The sequence below is a fragment of the Grus americana genome, chromosome 1 (assembly GCF_028858705.1).
Source record: "Grus americana isolate bGruAme1 chromosome 1, bGruAme1.mat, whole genome shotgun sequence".
Taxonomy (NCBI): domain Eukaryota; kingdom Metazoa; phylum Chordata; class Aves; order Gruiformes; family Gruidae; genus Grus; species Grus americana.
Genome location: NC_072852.1, coordinates 43,843,148 through 43,861,593, shown reverse-complemented (window position 1 = coordinate 43,861,593; position 18,446 = coordinate 43,843,148). Strand labels below are relative to the sequence as shown.

The following is an 18,446-nucleotide window of genomic DNA, read 5'->3' as shown; positions in this document are numbered from 1 at the left end:
GTAACTGAGGGAGCAGATATATGCACATACAACGGCACAAGTACTGTCATGGTGGAATCCACTGATTAGAATCATTTGACTCTACTTACACAGAAATAGAAATGTCAATTATGTCTGATCTGATGCACTCTTCTTATCAATTTCTGTACTTTTGGAATGCTAGAAACAGACAACTGCTCTATAAAAAACTATTTTTGGTTCTTGTCTGCTATTTCTCTCTGTCTCACACTACTGGAAACATGAGCTCAGCACATGCTGCAAGGTTAGCTATATCCTACTGTCCTAGAATGTAATTTTACATTTGGGTGCTTGAGGACAGTGTCCTAAGTAACAAAAAGCCCACTCTATCCCTCCCCAATGAACAGACACCGAAATTCCATTGTCCCACCCGTTTTCCCATATTGTTTCAAATCTTGAAAACAAATGAGAATATGCCTACTTTCAGTGACAGCCACCTTGAGAGGCCATGAATGCTCATGAGTACTCCTGTCTGCGTTAGTGTTGAAACTTAGTGCTGCATCAGCCCAGGGCTAACTATCAGCCCAGAAACACAGCTCAGAAAAAGGCACTTATAATAATGGCAAACATAATTGATGTGGTCTGCACTCTTCTCATTGAACCCAAATCATGGAGCTGCTGGGGCCAGAGCCAGAGCGAAGCTGGAGTTAGTTCAGAGGAACATGGGAAAAGAGTAGGCTGCTTTTGGTCTTGTAGGAAGAGCACCCAGCTAGGTGCGTGCAGATCAAGTATTCCCAGCATTCTCCACAAAATGTATGTGGAGTTTACATCAGTCCACCTCTAATTAGAAACAAAAAGGGATCCTTTTCACCTGTTCTCCTTCTGATCCTATGGCATCAAATTCCTGTGTGCAACTGTTCAACCATCAATCACTGCCTCAACCCAGAAGGGTGATGCAAACCCTTCCCTGAGTGACCAAGACCCTTATATGTAAGCTATCTTCTAAGAGAGGATAGAAAGGATCCATGACTCTTTATTTGGATATCTACCATCAGAAAAGGATTAAGTGGTCTGGACCCCCACGGGACACCAATACCCAACATTTGCACTGATTCTTCATCTAGTGAATGGGGATAGGTAAACACAGAACTTCAATGATCCGGATTGCCCTCTGGCAGTGAGTATCGCCTGTACAGCCAATCGAGGTGAATACACAACTCACTATTGACTGTATGGGAACACAGACACTTATGTTAAAAGGACTGAGTCTCCCTACAAGAGTGCAAACAAGTAATGAGTGATTTACAGTAGCTAAGTAAACTTTAGTATGATGAGTGAACCTGTTTACTTAAAATAACAATAAATACAAGTTTTCACTTGTTCACAACTTCGCTTGCCCAGGTCACATCACACCTTTTAGAGATATACCACATACCAATTAAAACATTCAGTCTTTTGTTGGGTTTTTTCCATTTTCAAAAACCTGATGCAGCAATAACTAGGAAGAGAAGATGAAAAAGACTGTGAGAAGAGATACTTCCAAAGATTTCCATTCCACATTTTAGAATGTGACCGGTGGGATTAATTGCAGCACAAAATGCACTTTCTGGGGCATAAGATGGCATTAGAACCTAAGCCTTAAAGTAAAAACACTGAATAACAAATATCATATAACACTAATAATTTAAAAATGTTTGATTTAATTTGTAGAAAGAAAACCATGGAAACACAAACCAAATGTAAATATAATGTGGTTTTCTGAAATTTATAGGCAGCCTGAAATAACAGATCTAAGAAGCATGAAATGTCCCTTTTATCTTACTTGAAATTTGAAATTTTAAATATAATGCAAAATAAATGTGATTTGCTATCAAAACAAATAACAAAGAAACTGCTGTACTGACTTCATTCAACATTTTTATGTTTAATTTGGTAAAAACATCAATGATTCTAATTATCTGAGGCAACAACAGAAATCCCAGAGGACTATGGATTTTGCAGCAGTTAAAGTTCTGCTTACTGGAGAAAACTGGTTATTTCTTGTGGAACTGATGTGCCAAAAGGCACCTGCCCAGCCCTTGGGCATCCATGATGGAGGTACCCCAAGGAGGAACCTGGAAATGGGGCTCTCATCAATCTTCTCCCACCTCTTATCATCTTCTCCAACCAGGTCTCCGCTGGGTTGCCGGCCACCAGCACTTCCACAGCAGCCCTGCCTTTTGGTCCATGATGGCCAAGGCCCTGATTTTTTCCTGGAGTCCAGCTTAGCCTGGATGGGCTGAGAATAGTTTAGTGGTGAAAGATTTCTAAGCAAAGCCATGCAGGACCCCCAGCTCTTGGGGAGTAAGGAGGTCCAGGTATAGACTGGGTGCTTTAAACTTCTAGTTGCTTTGCTCTAGGCCAGTCACAGGGTGTGAGACATTGGAAAAATTATGTAGATGGCTCTTTGCTTAGGTCAGCTGTTCTAGTATTAAAAAAAAAAAAAAGTGAAATTGTGAGATTCATCTTCCCCTATACTTCTGGCTTTTACTTCTTTCTCTGGGCCATAGTAATATTATGAATGACTCCAGTGATCTCTGCAGGACTGCAGCACAGATTAAGCTCCAGGCAAGCAAACAGCAAATTAAAAGATCTTCTCATTAACCTTACACATTGCCCTCAATGAATGGCCCTCTATCCTCTACCTATTCACAGCCCACTGCCTTAGGAAAAAAAAAAAAAAAAAATTAAATCCTTGTGTCTCTCCTGACATCAAGGAAAGTGAAAATAATTTCAGTTTAGTCAAAGCAACCCCGTTGACATTTCTTCCTGTATTGTGCATCTGCAGCCCAGGTTAATTTAGGCAATCGTCATGAAAACAGGACAAGCTGTTTTCTATTTTAATCATGGCAATCAGAGAATATATTTATCCCCAACCCACTGCGTTATATGCTACCTATTTGTAAGAGCATCAAACTTGCTTAATGGGACAAAACCCACACTCAGTCACACCAGCACAAGCTCATTCAGTTTGATTAAAATGAGCCTGTACACAAGTAATTAAGAACAGAATTTGGAACACTACTTAATAAGCTGTCTTTAACGCAGTCAGTCATTTCCCGTCTCTAATGAAATAGCCAACCTTTGATAAACACAGATAACATCAAAGATTTGTTTGGTTTTTACTCGACATTCCAAAAGATATCAGATGAACACGCTGGGGTTTTTTTTCCCAACAACTCTCTGAGGTGCAGCTGTCTTGAATGTGTATCACTGTCAGTGTAACAGACTGGCAGGACCACATCTGGAATATGAGCAGTTTGATCACCCATGTTCAAGACATGTGAGTTAAATTTGGAACAGCTGCAGGGAAGGGTACTAGGATGCTCATGGGGAAGAAGAAACCCTTCTGAAAGGAAAGGAAAGAGACAATTTGGTTTAGCCTTGCAAAAGAGAAGGAAGGGGATGGGATTATTCCCTCACATATTTAAAAAGAGCAAGCAAAAAGAGGGAAAACAACTTTTTAAGTTGAAGGACAATATTAACAAAGTACTAAACAGATGCAATCTCATCATGTGGGTTGTAAACAATTTCTAACAATGAGATGAGTGAGTTTCTGGAGGAACCTTCCCATTGGAGTAGTGGGGATTAACTACTTTAAAATAAAGATTAGTTGGTTTATGCAAGAGTTATTATGGTTGCCAGTGACAGAAGACTGGACAGAATATTTTTTTTGGTCCTTTATCCTACATTTTACTGATTATTTGGTCAAAGGAATAAGGCCATACTTGTCTATATGGAAATTTAAAAGAATAACTTCAGATCATAAACAGCAAGCAACTGAATTATCAAACTACTGTTTTAACTCAGCATTAATCAAGTATGTGTTTATAATGATTTCTTCACTTATTATCCTCCTTTCCATCTCTTAAGCCAATACCTCTACACTAGAAACATTTCTTGCACAATTACTTGAAAATCAAGCATGAGAACATGTTTTTCTAAACACTGTGGTTTTGTTACAAGTAAAACTTGTGGGTGGCAACGTTTAGCGCTACCTACGATTGCAAAATTTTGGTGGTGACTTGTTTTATTTTCACAGTGGTATTGTAAATAACGGAAATCAATAAAGCACTGCAGTGTAACTTTGAATCATCACAGTTTTAAAGAAAGAGTTGCAGTATGTTTAGCAGCACAATCTATTATTAACAAACACAATTAATTGATAGAATGTCTTCTGCTGAAAATTTAATTTTCACTCCACAATCGGTGATCAGAAGTAGCTTCTAGTCATTAAAACTGGACATAAATATGGCTTCAACAAACCCTGCAGATGCTGGGTTTGCAGGATCCTTGAAGAGCAGTTTAATTTTTTCTCTAAGCCAGTATAAAAACATCCTGAAGAGGCAGCTGGAATTGAATTACACTGTGCCTCCAGAGGTGCAACCAGATTATATCCTCCTTCCCATCTGCCACAGCTCCGTACTTCCCATGCACCCTTGAAGCTGTGCTCTAGTAATAGAATGGTTTCAATCACCATATAGGAAAGGAGACAGGAAGAAGATTTTAGTATCTGGTAACATGTTTATTTATTATACATATATTTCCTTTCTCTGCCTCTATCTAGTGAATACTTTAGTCCTCACAGAATCATAATTCTGTAATTTAGATCAGAAGGATGTTCTAGATGCCATCTGGTCCAATGACCTGCTCAAAGCAGGTCTGGTTACATTAAGTCGCTCAAGGCCTCATTTGGTTGAGTCTTGAATAGGTCAGAGGACAGAGCGTCCACAGCCTCTCTGGGCAGCCTGCTCCCGTGTTTCATCACCCTCAAAGTAACTATTTTTTTCTAACTTTTAATCAGCATCTCCCCTGCTGTAACTTGCATCTGTTACCTCTCATCCTGTCATCCTGCATTTCAGAGAAGAATCTGGCTCCGTCTTCTCTAGATCGATCTAATAGGTAGCTGAAGTTACCAGTTTCTTACTCTTCAGGGACAAAAGGAGTGCCAAAATGTTTTTTGTAGTCCAGCATTGACACTGAAAGAGTATCTCTGCAAGGTCTCAATTCAGACAGTGCTGAAACTTCTTCCAGATGTCGCTATCATTAAACTACAAATTTAGCTGAAGAACTGAAATTTAAGCGAAGCAATGCACAACATAGAAGTGCAGCTCAGGATGATGAGCGGTCAGCTAATTCCCTGCAGCAGTTTCTGTACTTCCAGCATTTCAGGCAATAAGCAATTCCTGAGCACCACAGCTCTTGGGATTTGGGCACTAAAGATACTATATTCCAGCCATGGAAAAGAGACCCACTAAGCTCCCACAGTGGTTACTGGAGGAGTCAAAAAGTAAAACTGAACTGCAGTACATGTGTCCAGTTACAACTCAATGTTCTCCTATTGAAGTATTCCTTCAGTGTTTGAGCAACTCCACAGCAAATGTTAATTGCCAACATATCACATACTTCATGTAGGGTCATGATGATTTACATCAACTAAGGATTTGCCCCATGGAGTGAGGCGACATTTGTTTTACCCCTGGGACTGTTAGTTATGTTTCCCATTTTATGGAAATAACACAAACTTGCACAATTCGGCTCACAAAAAATAAAGCAATGATTGCATACAACAGGCTCTTCTCTGTGCAAGAAAATGTTTGGAATTACAGGTTATATTACACTTCTGAGCAATGCGTAGGAAAGATAAGAACTCCAAATACTGAGCAATTAAGCTGTTATTCTCTCGCTAAGATTTTAGGAGAAAGATTCAGACTTCTTTTTTATTTTTCATTAATGCCTCTTTTTCCTGTTTTCGCTGTAACTTAGTAAGAACTAAACTTCTGTGTTACTCTTCTCCATATGAAATTTAAGCACCGCTAGGAAGATAACTAAATTCTATGGCCAATTTCAACATGAGTCTAGGAGACTATGGCAGATGGCACAATTTCCATCTTCCACCAATTCTGTCTGTGTAGAAGAATGTGCAATTTAAAGTAGTGGCTGGTATACTTTAAATAATTATACAGTCTCTTACATCTTCCCTTTAGTTGTTTTTCCTGCTGTACCTCTCACATCAAGCTTTCTGGCAACTAAATTACATCTACTTCAGCCTTTCTTATACCAGTTGGACCCTGAAGTCAACTTCAGAGGGGACACATAAGGGCCTGTAAATAACACATTCACAACTGCATTTGGAAATAAATAATCACTTGCTGAGGAGGATGGAAGAATTTAAATTATACCCATTTATACTATCATCTCAAATGCAACTCCGACTGTTGCTGCTAATCTTTGAAGAGAAGTAATAATCCCATATGACTTTCCATGCCATGGTATTTAAGAGGCATAAAAATACAATGTGATATCAGATAGGACAAAGCACCAAGAGCGCAGAGCTGAATAGTGCAATATATCATTTCGGAACCTCCTAGTGAAATAGTATTTTCTATCTACTGTCCATTAATAAAAATACACAACTCCTTGAAAACATAAGCGTTGATAACCTCTATAGCATTGCATTCTCTGTTTAAGCAAAATGCATGCCGCCTCAAAGCAACTCTTTGGAATACTTTCTTTTACTCACAAATCTACAGTAATAACCTCTTGGATAATAATCAAACATTGCAAAATACATGATATCTGCAGATATCAGCAACGAACCAGAAAAAAGCATGAGCTTATTTATCCTTGTGTTAACAGCCTAAACTATCACAGTATTCTGCAGGATTCTGGATAAAATGTACAGTATTGTTACTAAATTGTATTGCAACTTTCTACAAGGACTGCAGTACAAACATACAGAGCCTAGATATTCCTTCTAGCTGTAAAAAACTTAGTCTGAATGGTAACTGTTGTTTATTAACTCATCGATCTATACAGCTGTCCTAGCAGCTAACAAGCACACCTGAAAATTCTGTGTATAAATTGTGGTGACTGCTCAGAAAACAGTTATGTTTAAGAGCAAGAAAGTGTAAATACAGTACCCCAGCTTCATGCAAACTTCTACTTGCCATATGTCCACAAAAATAAATATGCTGACTTTGGAAATGTGGATATTTTATCCTTGCTTATATTTATATTATTCTATGAAATCATTGTGTACTATTACAAAGCCCTTGAAAACTGCAAGAAATGCAGTTACTGTGTATTTTTGGGTCAGATTCTGCTCTCAGTTACAGAGATACACATTGAAGTAACCTCATCAAAGTCGGTCTATTACTCTGGGTTTATGGCATTCTGAGATCAGACCTTGGCTCTGAGAATTTTATTTTCATGAGAGATTTAACTTCAAATACAGCCTCCTTTGCTGTTTGTTCGAAGCAAACAGATGCTTATTAATACCAAATTTTACTGGAAGATGCATGCTTCTATCGCCCTTTAAAATTCAAAATACATTTTGCTTCATGATGAAGCTTAAAAGAACGGTATCTCCATCATGCAATGAAATGGCATCAATATGTGGTAAAATTGCTATTAAATAGCACATGCATCTGAAGGCAAAGCATAGCTTCTTTTTCTCTCTCTTTATATATGCACCCTAACACATATGTAGGCCATCCTACATACCACGCTGCAAATTGTCTAGATATAAAGAAATATGCATATTAAGCACATTCAGTGATACATTTAATTGAAACTCAAGAGATTACCCACTGCATATTAGAATAAATATAACCTATTTTACGCCTTTTTCTCCTCCCATATGATTTTCTGAACTGCTTTTGTTAAGAATTAACTTAGTTTATCACTCACCCAGACTGGTTTTGAAGCTATGTTTAGTTGTGTGTAATGATATATATACTCCCTCGGAAACTACTTCACCACCTCTTTAATCTTTAGCCAAGATTATCTACAGTACTACTCACTAACAAAAACTGCCAGTACATTTTGCTTAATAATGTATTTGTCATTTGATCAGATGTTAAATTTACTCACAACTGAAGCTAAAGCCCTCCAACAGCTGACATCTGAAATCATTACTCAAAGCAGCTTGCCGGTCTTTCTACACTTACTCTGTCTTCTGAGCTGTACAACAATGAAACCTCTCAGCTTCTCTTCAGTTGCTCTATCATATAGCAAAATATATTCAGACAAAGGTTGGTATACGTAACTGTTCATTCCTCTATTCCAGAGCCTTGGCCATTCAAAAGAGCTCGTATCACCTGTAAAAATTAACTGCTTCCTGGAGTTAATCTATACTTAGGTTCACGTATAAAACTAAACAGGAAAAGGACCTTTGCAAACAGCAACCTTTTCTCTCTGCCCCAAATGCTGTGTATGGTTTTTCCTCTAATATCCTACTAGTACTGTTACATACTCTGAAAACATCAGCAGTTTATTTGAGGATTTTTTAAGAGAACAGTGTATTTTAAACAAATATGATTGAATATCAGCAAATAAATGTTGAGGTTCTTAAATTGCAAACAAGAATATTCGCACTAGAAACCTGACTCAGCCGTGACCTTTCAAAAGCAGCGCAGGGAATGGATCATGTGATTTGTATTTCTAATCAAAACATCCTGAATTTTAAATGGCAAATATTTGCAGTAGATTGCTTTTGTACAAGGTAGAGACTCAGCGTTCTTGGAAGAAATTGTTCATACAGTAACATTAATTAAAAAATAATATTAGGAAAACATGTGCGTGATGCTGTGACAGAAACTGGGAGATAAGAAACATAAGTGGGATCCACCATTGCTCTACCCATCTCAGATCTCTTTCCTAAATGGCGACACGAACCCAATTTCCCTCTGTGACCTTACCTATAAATGAAAGGAGCTACTGTGGCAGTGTTGGGGTGGCTGTATTGCTGTTGCTGAGGAAGCTGGACGACACCATTTCCCGTGCCCTGGCCACTGCTTGCAGCCATCGAGGCCGACAGAGCCGCGGAGGACCCCAAGGTGAGAGCTGCGCTTGGTTCTTTCCCTTCAGAAGAAGCAAGACCAGAGGAAGGAGAAGCCTTCTCGCTAAGTTGAGATTTTGGTGTTGATTGGGACTGGTTTCCTTTTGTAGTCCTCAGTTTTTCAACCTCCTTACTTCCCGTGCATGCGGATGAAGCGCTCTGCTTTGCTGTTGGCACCTTCGATCCAGGTTTTGGGATCCCACTAGAAGACGGTATCAAACTTTCCTTCTTGGCTGCTGTCGTCTTGCTTCCCTTTGGGATTAAGCTTGCAATTTTTGAACTCTTCTTTGTAGATGTTTCCGTGACCTGGTCCTTCTCTTCCTTGACTGTTTTCTCAGTGCAAACTTTGTTTTTGTCCCTGTTCTTTTCCTCTTTGTCCTTTGGCTGTAGCAAAGACTTTTTATTGCTGAGATTTTTGCTTCCAGCTTTCGGAGGGGTTAACTTCGGTGATACTTTAGGACTGCTATTTGTGGAGCCACCGCTGTTCACCCCACCGCTTAAGACATCCATCTCACCACACTCTGAAAAGGTATCATCCTCTCTCCCACTGTCACTGGGTCCTGAGCTCAGTGACAAAGGAGGTCTCAGAGCAGTCCTAGCATTAACCAGCTTGAATTTTTCCAGCATAGATTTTTGTCCAGATGAAGGGGGCTTCACACCTTCAGAAGGGGGTGGCTTGAGCCTGTCTGAAGATGGAGTAGGGGAGGTTGCGGGACTAGGCTGCTTCACGGACAGCATGGTAGAGGTCGCGCTGTGTTTGACATTCATGGATTTGCTGCGCCAAGGTTTGCTGGCACTTGGAGAGGGTATGGCAGAGACCTGCTGCTGCCCGGTGCTGGTGGGATGCTGCACATTTCCATTCATGCCTGCAGATGGGTGAGGGCCTTTTGGTGAATCTGCTTAAAAAACAGAAAGAACCACAATGGTACAGTTATTCTCCCATCTCCTGCTCGAAGGTGATACCATACTCCTCTGGCATTTAAAACACAGTTACTCGTGATTTATAATAAACATAATTTACATGTGCATCAAACATTAAAGGTGCTGATTGATTGAAAATGTCCTTTTTTTTCCCCCCACCATCACAGTGTTATGCAATACTTCTATGACCTCGGTACAGCCTTGGAAACACCTTCCTTGTAAACATTTCATTAAGGAAATTAAGCCTTCCAGTTTAAAGTTTTTATCTTTAATAAGTCATAAAGAGATTCTTCCAATCACTTGTTAATAATAAAACACTGAGAAATGGAAGAAAAAAGAATGCTACAATATTGAAAGAAAAACAAAACTAGAGAAAGATGGTTTTGATATTTAGTGAAAGCAAAACATGTGCTAGAAAGCTGAGGTTTTGGGTGGGAGGAGGAGGAGGACTGAGTAATACTGAAATTAAATGGATATGAACAATATTCATAAGAGAAAAAAAATGGCAAGTCACTATACTTTTTTGGTTTTAAGTACAGTTAATGATCTTTAGTAGCTGACTTCAGGAACTTATCCCAGTGCACTTCCATAGATGGGAAAAAATATATCAACAAGTTCATCAGTGTCAGTACTTGAAAGTTACAGTGATATATCATCTACGTGGGTACAGCAACAGTAGCTGTTTTGGGCCTGAAGCTCAGGTAGGTACAGAAGGCTCATTTACGTGGCTCTGGTACCTTCACTACATTTACATGGTTCAGAAACTTCAGCAAATCTTCAGAATGAATGAGAACAAGACTCTTTCTGCAATAATCAAACTATGCTAATTGACAGCCATGATTGTCATCTAGCCTTATTAAGCAAAACAGACCAATGCACGGAAGGGTTGAGCTCTTCTGTAGGAAGCTCGGATTTCCAAGACATATCTGAGAATCTAAACACTACTACTCTGGAGCACCAGAGAAATGAAGTGGTAATGGCAATCAAATATGTGGTACATAGGTATTTCAGCAGATGACATATTTTCTCTCAGTGTATCTATCGTCTTCCCATTCAGTCTCAGAACTGCCACTGAATTAAGTGTAAGCTTGCTTATAGTGTATCAAATTCAGTGCTACAAGAAAGCCTATGAAACATTGAATGCAAATATAGTTCACAGAATGGCAAAAAAAAAAAACCAACAAAACCAAAAACCAACGAGTGCTTGATGTGTTACATACTGACATGAAGCCAAAGTCATGCCTTGGGGCCACTCTGTCTGAATAATATTGTAGATGAGGATAGTGAAGACATTTGTCCTTTCAGCATAGAGTTTGAAGTTATGAATCATTTTCATTTTTGTACTCTCAGCCCAAAGGTCCTAGCGTGGATTAGACTACCCATTTAGAAGCCTGAAGGCCACTAATACACATGGGAAAGAGAGGATTTTGAGCATCCTGAAAGGGAAGCTCTTTTTTCTTTAACAAAGAGAATACAAGCATAGCAAAATCTAAGTCTCTAAATAGCATATAAGAAGTTCTAGTTTAAAAAAAAAAATCTGAACAAAAGAAAGATGACAGAAATGTAAAACCTTTTACTTGCTTAACACTATTAATAACTGTACCAACACTATTAACAACTGCATCCCGGCAGGCCCATCACCTCCACCTTCAATAGATGCTGTGTAATTCCATCTGCCCAGTTTTCATGTGTTCCTCAGCCTGATATGGAAACACCACAGTGCTAAATGAGCTCAGTCCACCTTCACAGAAAGTTTCAAGCACCTCTGCTGCATCCAGTTACTAGGCGAGAAACCATCAAGCAGTAAGGGCTGCCTCAGAGCATTTTTTGGGACAGGTGAGGTTATGGCTTATTCCCCAGCTCCAGGCAGCACCATGCACGTGGAGTCGGTTTGGTGGGTGGCTGCAGAGCTGATCCCTCCCTTGCGAGCAAGGCAGGAATTGCGGCTGGGCCCCTGCTATTTTCTGGTGAGCCTCAGATCCTGGAAGAGAGCCTGGGGCCAACAACAGCTGCTGGAAATTACTGCAGCCCTCAGGCTTCCTTAATTTATACCAGGGATCAGCCCTGTGGCTGATAGCCCAGGAGTGGGTGTGCACAAGGACCTTCTTGCACACGTCTTGCCTTGCACTAAGCTTGCCTTAATTACACAGGAGGACTGGGGTCTTTGGCTATCCCAATAGTTTTACAGAAGAACAATTCACCGTAAGAATATGCAAAGCTAATGCGGAATACATGTAACAATCTCTGAACAGCGGGATGCTGCTACACTCTGTTGTATTAATTCTGTTACATTTGTATGGCTTCAGGCTATTAGTTTTACTTTAAAAAAAAAAAAAAGCATTCTGATTAAAAAGAAGAATGTGTGCCTTGCCATATTTCCTGCTATATAATATTAAACTCATTGGGGGGGGGGGAATTGTAAAAAGAAGAGTATTTACTGTTTCATCAACAGCTTGTTCTGCTACATATATAGCAAAAACACACAGGTTCCTGGAACCACTGGTACTTATTCGATCCCTATGTCACAAACCATAAACAGCATCAAAATTTACAGAGAACCCTAACTTGCCTTTAATCTTCAATTTAAAGTGTATCCTTAATGTTCCCACAAAGAATGTGGACTGCACACTCTCAAGAAATATTAAGAGTCTGTCTGTTTGTTTAAAGATGTGGAATAAAATGATTTATTTCCCCCCAGCCCAAATGCATTACTTGAAGCTGAGCATCATTCATTGCTTTCTGCACATTCAATCGGGACTCAGCTTTCAGCTGTTCATTATATGAAAACTGTCCCCACCTTGTGGTGATTTTCATACCGAGTGAATCCAACCTATGACAAGGATTTCATATTTTTATAAACAAAATTTTACAAGACGACAATCTTTTGTTTAGGGCCTAATCCCCTTATCGCTGAAATGCATAATCAGCTTGTGGTGAAAACAATTTTGATTTCTGCTGGAGAGCTGCGTGCTTCAGGGCTCAGCCCAGCCTGCGTTGGAAAAGGACACCACCACCCCCAGGTGTTCAGTGCAAAAGGAGAAATTTCTATCAAAACCCAGCAAGACCATGAGAACCGAATGGACATTTTCAAGTCCACTTTGCATAGGCTGTTGCACAAAGAAAGGACACGTGTGGGGTTAAACGTGGGTCCAGTATATAATCAACCTCCTCTGTTTTCTCATCCATGACCTTTGCTGTGTTCAGTGCTGTTGGAGAAGACAGGACCTCTGTGACAACAGCTGCCCCGCTGCAGCACAGTTAGGTAGTCATCATCTAGATATTCTGTAGCAAGCAGGTGCCCAGATTAGAGTATCCGATTTTAGGCACAATAAAACAGGTTAGAAAATAGAAGAACTGCAAGGGACTGTTGTAGGGATGTTTGGAGGAAAGGGAGGTCTACCTGCTGAGATGAAAACAGTTCAGCTTGTTCAACTGTCCCTTTTCAGCTGTCCATGAGAAAGCAGCTACCCCTTATCTTCACATGGGGAGACCAACACTAGGGACAACTGGCAAAATACCGGCACCAGAAGAAACGTAAACAAATTAACTCTACATACTGGTCACAGAAGAACAACAATTTGCATCCATCAGACAGATGTTTTTCAGAGTCGGTACGGGCAAAATAAGCAAATACTGTTGAAACTGAGTTTGGACAATACATGAACACCATTTTATATTATAAAATTATATTGAAAAGTGGGCAATTACACTCCATGACAAAGAGACCCTTATCAGTGGTCAGATACAGTGTTTCTAAGCTTTAAGTGTAAATACCTGTTTTTAAATTTGACTTGAATTAGAACATTATTTCTTTGCTGGACTCAAAATGCCCTGGGTATCCACCTTATTAGCAATGTGAATAATTACTTTATTCAAATAGTTTCATTTTCATAGTTTTATTTTCGTCTTTATTTTATGAAGTCAGAAGCAGATAGATGTGACGTGACCTGGAAAACAGATATGTTCTTTGAAACTACCCATAAGCTGCAAAGTCCAGGAAAAAAAAAAAAAAGAAAAAAAAAAAAAGGTCAGCTCACTAAAGCTCCACAGATGAATTTCAGTTCATGGCACGTTTATTGTTTTGGCGCATTCTGCGTTCCTGACTTAACCGCAGCTACACAGAGTTACCTGTGTCACAGCAATGGGTTGGGTCTGCGGGTGAGAACTGGGCTGTACTCTGTAAAGAGCAAACCTGCACTGGCTCAGGGGAGCTAGGTTTCCTACTGTGTGAACTACTCCCCAAGCAACATTCAAAGGAGATAACATTAATGACATACTAAATAATGAAATACTAAATAAAAGGCCCATATCGCATCTTATTTTGGATCACCTTCAGGTCTCCTTTAACTCTGTGACTACATAGCCATTCCCCACTGTGACTGAGTTGGAAACCGTGTTATGCAGGAATGGATTTCCAGTATCACATATAACTGGATTAAAAAAAAAACCCTTATGCTATAATATCTTTTCTGAGGTCTCCTTATAGCGCACACAGGAAGGTGTACAGCAGAGAAAAATGTACCAAAAATGGTCTGCCCTTGAAGAGGTCTGGAGGTCCCAACGTCTAATCGCTATTTACCTAGTGCAAGTTGTCTCTTTTCCCACTTCAGTTCATGTAGCAGTAATGCAGAATTAAAGCTATTTACTATATGATCTATGTCTCAGAAATTAGAGTGTGTGGACTGTACATTCATTCAATGGAAGCTGTTAAAGTTACCTTGCTCCAAGCATGTGCATCAGAAGCGAAATTTGAAATACAAGGTTTATTATGTGTGTGACACTCTAAGGAAAAAACAGTTTTTCAATGTGTAGCGACTTTATTTTTTAAGAGGTGTTTGTCATTATTACTATTACTGTTGGGAGGGTTGAAGTTTGTTTCTAAACAACTTCTTCAAAAAATCTCGGGTCACAGAACATCCTCAAATACTTTAAAAAATATCAAAAGACTGCTTGGAAATTTCATTGTAATATTCAAAAATTAACCACTATAATAATTAAATTTAAAATATAGCATAGTTCAGTTGTTTTTCTCTTTAGGCAAAGAAGTAGCATGTTGAATTCAAATACAGGTTCTCATGTGTTCTTTTAGGGTATTACAAAAAATATCACTTCACTATCCTTGCACTCACAGCAGTCATTTTCTTTAATTAACTTCTGCTTTTTACTCTAAAACAAACTTGTATTTGGTTTATATTCTCATGTAAAATAATGTTCCTCCATTCATTCTGCTGTTTTGAAAGAAAGAACAAAGAGCAGATGGAAATATCTCAAATATATTACTCCATAGTTATGCAACATTAAATTTTCTATATCCTCTAAAAGAATTAATGATTATACACAAACAAAGCCACCCCTTATCCCCTTGCAAGTGGTGACTTCACTAAAAATCTCATCAAGGTTCTCATTCTCTGCTGCGGAAGAAATGGGAAAGTAAAGAAATCCATCATGCAAAAAGCCACGTAACTGTGCAATGCAATGCAAACCTCAGCAGTCAAAAGACAGTTTTCAAGTGACGAGCTAAGAATACTAGTATCTACAAGCATGTCTCACCTTGAATCATTTCACTCTTTCACATATTTCAGTAGCAGACTTATGTCAACATTATGAAGCAATTCTAAAACCTAAACTGCTGTACATACCTTCACTCAGGCAGCCACATCTCCACCTTCATAACTTCACTATCGTATTAGTGAACTATCCAGTGTCTGCTCAGTTTTCACTCTGATCTCTTTCTAGTCTTAGTCTGGATGTCTTGCCATAAACAAGTCCTTGATAAAATAAATCCCACTATAGAACTATCTAAAACATTCAATCCTGATAGTAAAAATAAAGAAATAACTATTGAAAGGATGGTTTTATATCTTCAGATACAGCTAGGGGCAAAGTGTGTTCATCAGAATTTTGTAAAAAAAATCTGGATAGCTGCCTGTTGCTTGGATGAAGAACATTCACTGCATACTTGTTCCTCCCACAGACCCCAAGGATGCAAACGGGTACTATGTATATTGTATCATTTTCAACTGTATTCTAACCCAGAGATATGAATAAAATGCTGTTCATTACACAAAGGGAGAAAGAAGGGGGGGGGAAGGGGCTGGATTAGTTGCACAACTCAGAAAGCTGAATTTTTACGTTATTCTTTCTGAGATAAAGCCCAAAGAGGCACATTTTCCAGGAAAACATTATCAGGGTGGGAGAAACGGAAGGACCTAGGGAACTCAGTTTGTTTCCATAGTGGGAGTTCATATTTAAAGAAGGCAATAAAACACAAACACTGAACTCAAATCCCTGCAAAATTTCATTACATTTGATTTAATTTCCAATCCTCTGTTCAGACTTATATATACACTAGGTAAGGTTCTGAAGGAATAGACGCCTGTACTATTCTGATGCAAGCATAATATACTGATTCTTCTCCATTAGAGGCTAAGATGCAAAGTCCCCTCAAAATTATGGCAGTCTTCTTCTGGGTATGAGCACACTTGAATATGGACCAAGATTATAGGCATCCAATGCAGATTCATCTTTACTTCAGAAAAAATCACCCAGTGCTATTTCCATCAGAGAGGGATAAAATATAATTATAACATCTTGAAAGTTTTCAGTTCGGAACTTTAATCCCAACTCAACCACAAGTCCTACTTCAGAGCTCTATCTCCATAGGTCTTCCTTACCAAGTGCAAATATTCCATTCACTTCTTTGACCCTTGTGGATGGGTTCTTTTGGTGATATTTTTTTTTCCTCTTGTATGTTATGTACAGTAGGCTTAGTAACTTCTAATCACTTACCTTTTTCATTGCCGTTTGCATATTGTGGAGGCTTGTTTTTGTCAATGCTGTTAAAGCTCTGGCTTCTCCGATTTAAATTAGAAGCTCCCTGGACTTTGGTACTGCTGCCTGCAGCTGGCACCCTTGAGGGTCCTGGAAGCCTGGAATGGTACAATCAGAAATCAGTTAATTTTAAGTAATGCAACATATAGAGGAGGCAGTATGCAAATATCAGACCAGAATTTAAAACCAACAACTGAAAACAATGATTTCAGGTAAGCAACAATGAACAGGAGGATTCAAATTAGTTAGACTCCACAAATGAAAATAAAAGCTTATCCTTACGCACACAAAAGGGAAAAAGATGCTTTCTAGAGTCACAAGACAGGTAAGAAGATGCTTTGCATTTGCCATTAACATTGCTAAAACAGATTCACCCTAATAAACCATTCAAGTGCGGTATCAACTTTTATTTAAGTCTGTCACTTTTGAGGAGGAAATGTTACAGAAATTGATTAGAAAGCACAACAATACACAGTTGAGAAATATTTTGTATCTCTTACTCTAGTAAATGTTTCACAGCTGTGTTCAGCATAAAAGTTGGCTTTTTAGTTACCTTTGGTTATTTTTCAGAGGGCTATTGGCTAAAGCACTTCTACCTTATTATTTTAAAGGAAAAATATTGAAAATATTTATTTTAGCTAGATGGTACAGATGCATGTGTAACTTTTACATAGAAGTATATAATGTAGACTATACAGTTCATTTGCTGGTATTTGCTGCCACCATCTGAACCTTACTGTGTGGCTCTGTTAAGGGTAAAAATGTAGACTCTGTTGTCCCTGGCGTGTGTAAGCCTGCATCTTTTTTCTGTCTGAATCTATTCTATGATGTAAAATTCTTTAGTACATGCTTACTTCAAACTTTCTGCAGCATCTTTGTGGGCACCCCCACTCCTTTCCAGTTTTGTTATCTGATAGATGAAATGAAATGTTCAAATCGGTAAAAGGTTTTTGCCATAGGAGAAGAGTATCTCTCTTCTGCTTCTCACTTATTGGAATGGTATGATGATTTTAATAGTGGCAATACAAATTATACCAGAGTTATCGAATTCTGTTAGTTACACTGTATTACAAAAGAGCAGCATCAGAAGGGAGAAAAAAAAATCACATTACAGAGAATTACAAAACATTAGATTTCTTCCGAACTTCTTTTGTTTAATATACTGGTATAACAGAAATGTTCAAATCATTTTATTTTCATTAGCGAACATATGTAAACAGCTCCATGTTCTCTTCCTTTACCAATTTAAGCCTCAGAGAGCTAATCCATTAGTTATTTTTATGGCTCATTCTGGCCGCCAGCCTGCCCTGCTAGTCTCTGTGCCGAGCCCAGAGCAGACTGTCTCTGCTCTGCAGCTATACGCATGCTAACCTTTACTGTGACCCATGAATTCGAGTGATCTTCTGTTCCCTGAAGAATGCACTAAAGCAAACTTAAAAATCCATTTGCTCCTTCTCATTACCCTAATTTGACAGGCAGTAAGAGCCCTGAGATCGTTTGTCAAAGGTAATGAAAAAAGCAATGAGGAGGCATGTGCAACACTGGAAACTCATCTGTTCTGTTAAAATAGAAAATACTTCTGCATATATTCTGCATGCCAGAATTCAAGAACTTGCCACAGTAAGCACATTATACATGAGGTCATTTGCTCTACACACTTTCCAGTTTACCTCATTTGCTGTCTTTTTTAATTGAACTCAGGTTTTAAATTGCTCTTGCAGAATCATGTTAAGCAGCTAAGGAAATGCAAAGAGGAGAATAACAAATAAGGGACAAGTCACATACCTCCGAACAGGCTTCGGAAACACTGCCACAGATTTAAAGTATTAGACAATAAGACTGTTAACCCCGACAT

At 38.8% G+C, this 18,446-nt stretch overlaps 1 protein-coding gene across 13 annotated transcripts in view; it reads right to left on the bottom strand.

The window, feature by feature from the left end:
• NAV3 (neuron navigator 3) overlaps positions 1 to 18,446 on the bottom strand; it is a 273,105-nt gene that overhangs the window by 125,883 nt on the left and 128,776 nt on the right. For 11 of the 13 annotated variants that reach the window (XM_054831177.1, XM_054831187.1, XM_054831224.1 and 8 more), the window contains 2 exons: positions 16,550 to 16,689; positions 8,700 to 9,738 (listed from right to left, as the gene is read on the bottom strand). In XM_054831177.1, coding sequence (XP_054687152.1) covers positions 8,700 to 9,738; positions 16,550 to 16,689 — 1,179 coding nt within the window. The remainder of the gene's footprint in view (positions 1 to 8,699; positions 9,739 to 16,549; positions 16,690 to 18,446) is intronic. The other 2 variants (XM_054831197.1, XM_054831288.1) reach the window with 1 other exon arrangement.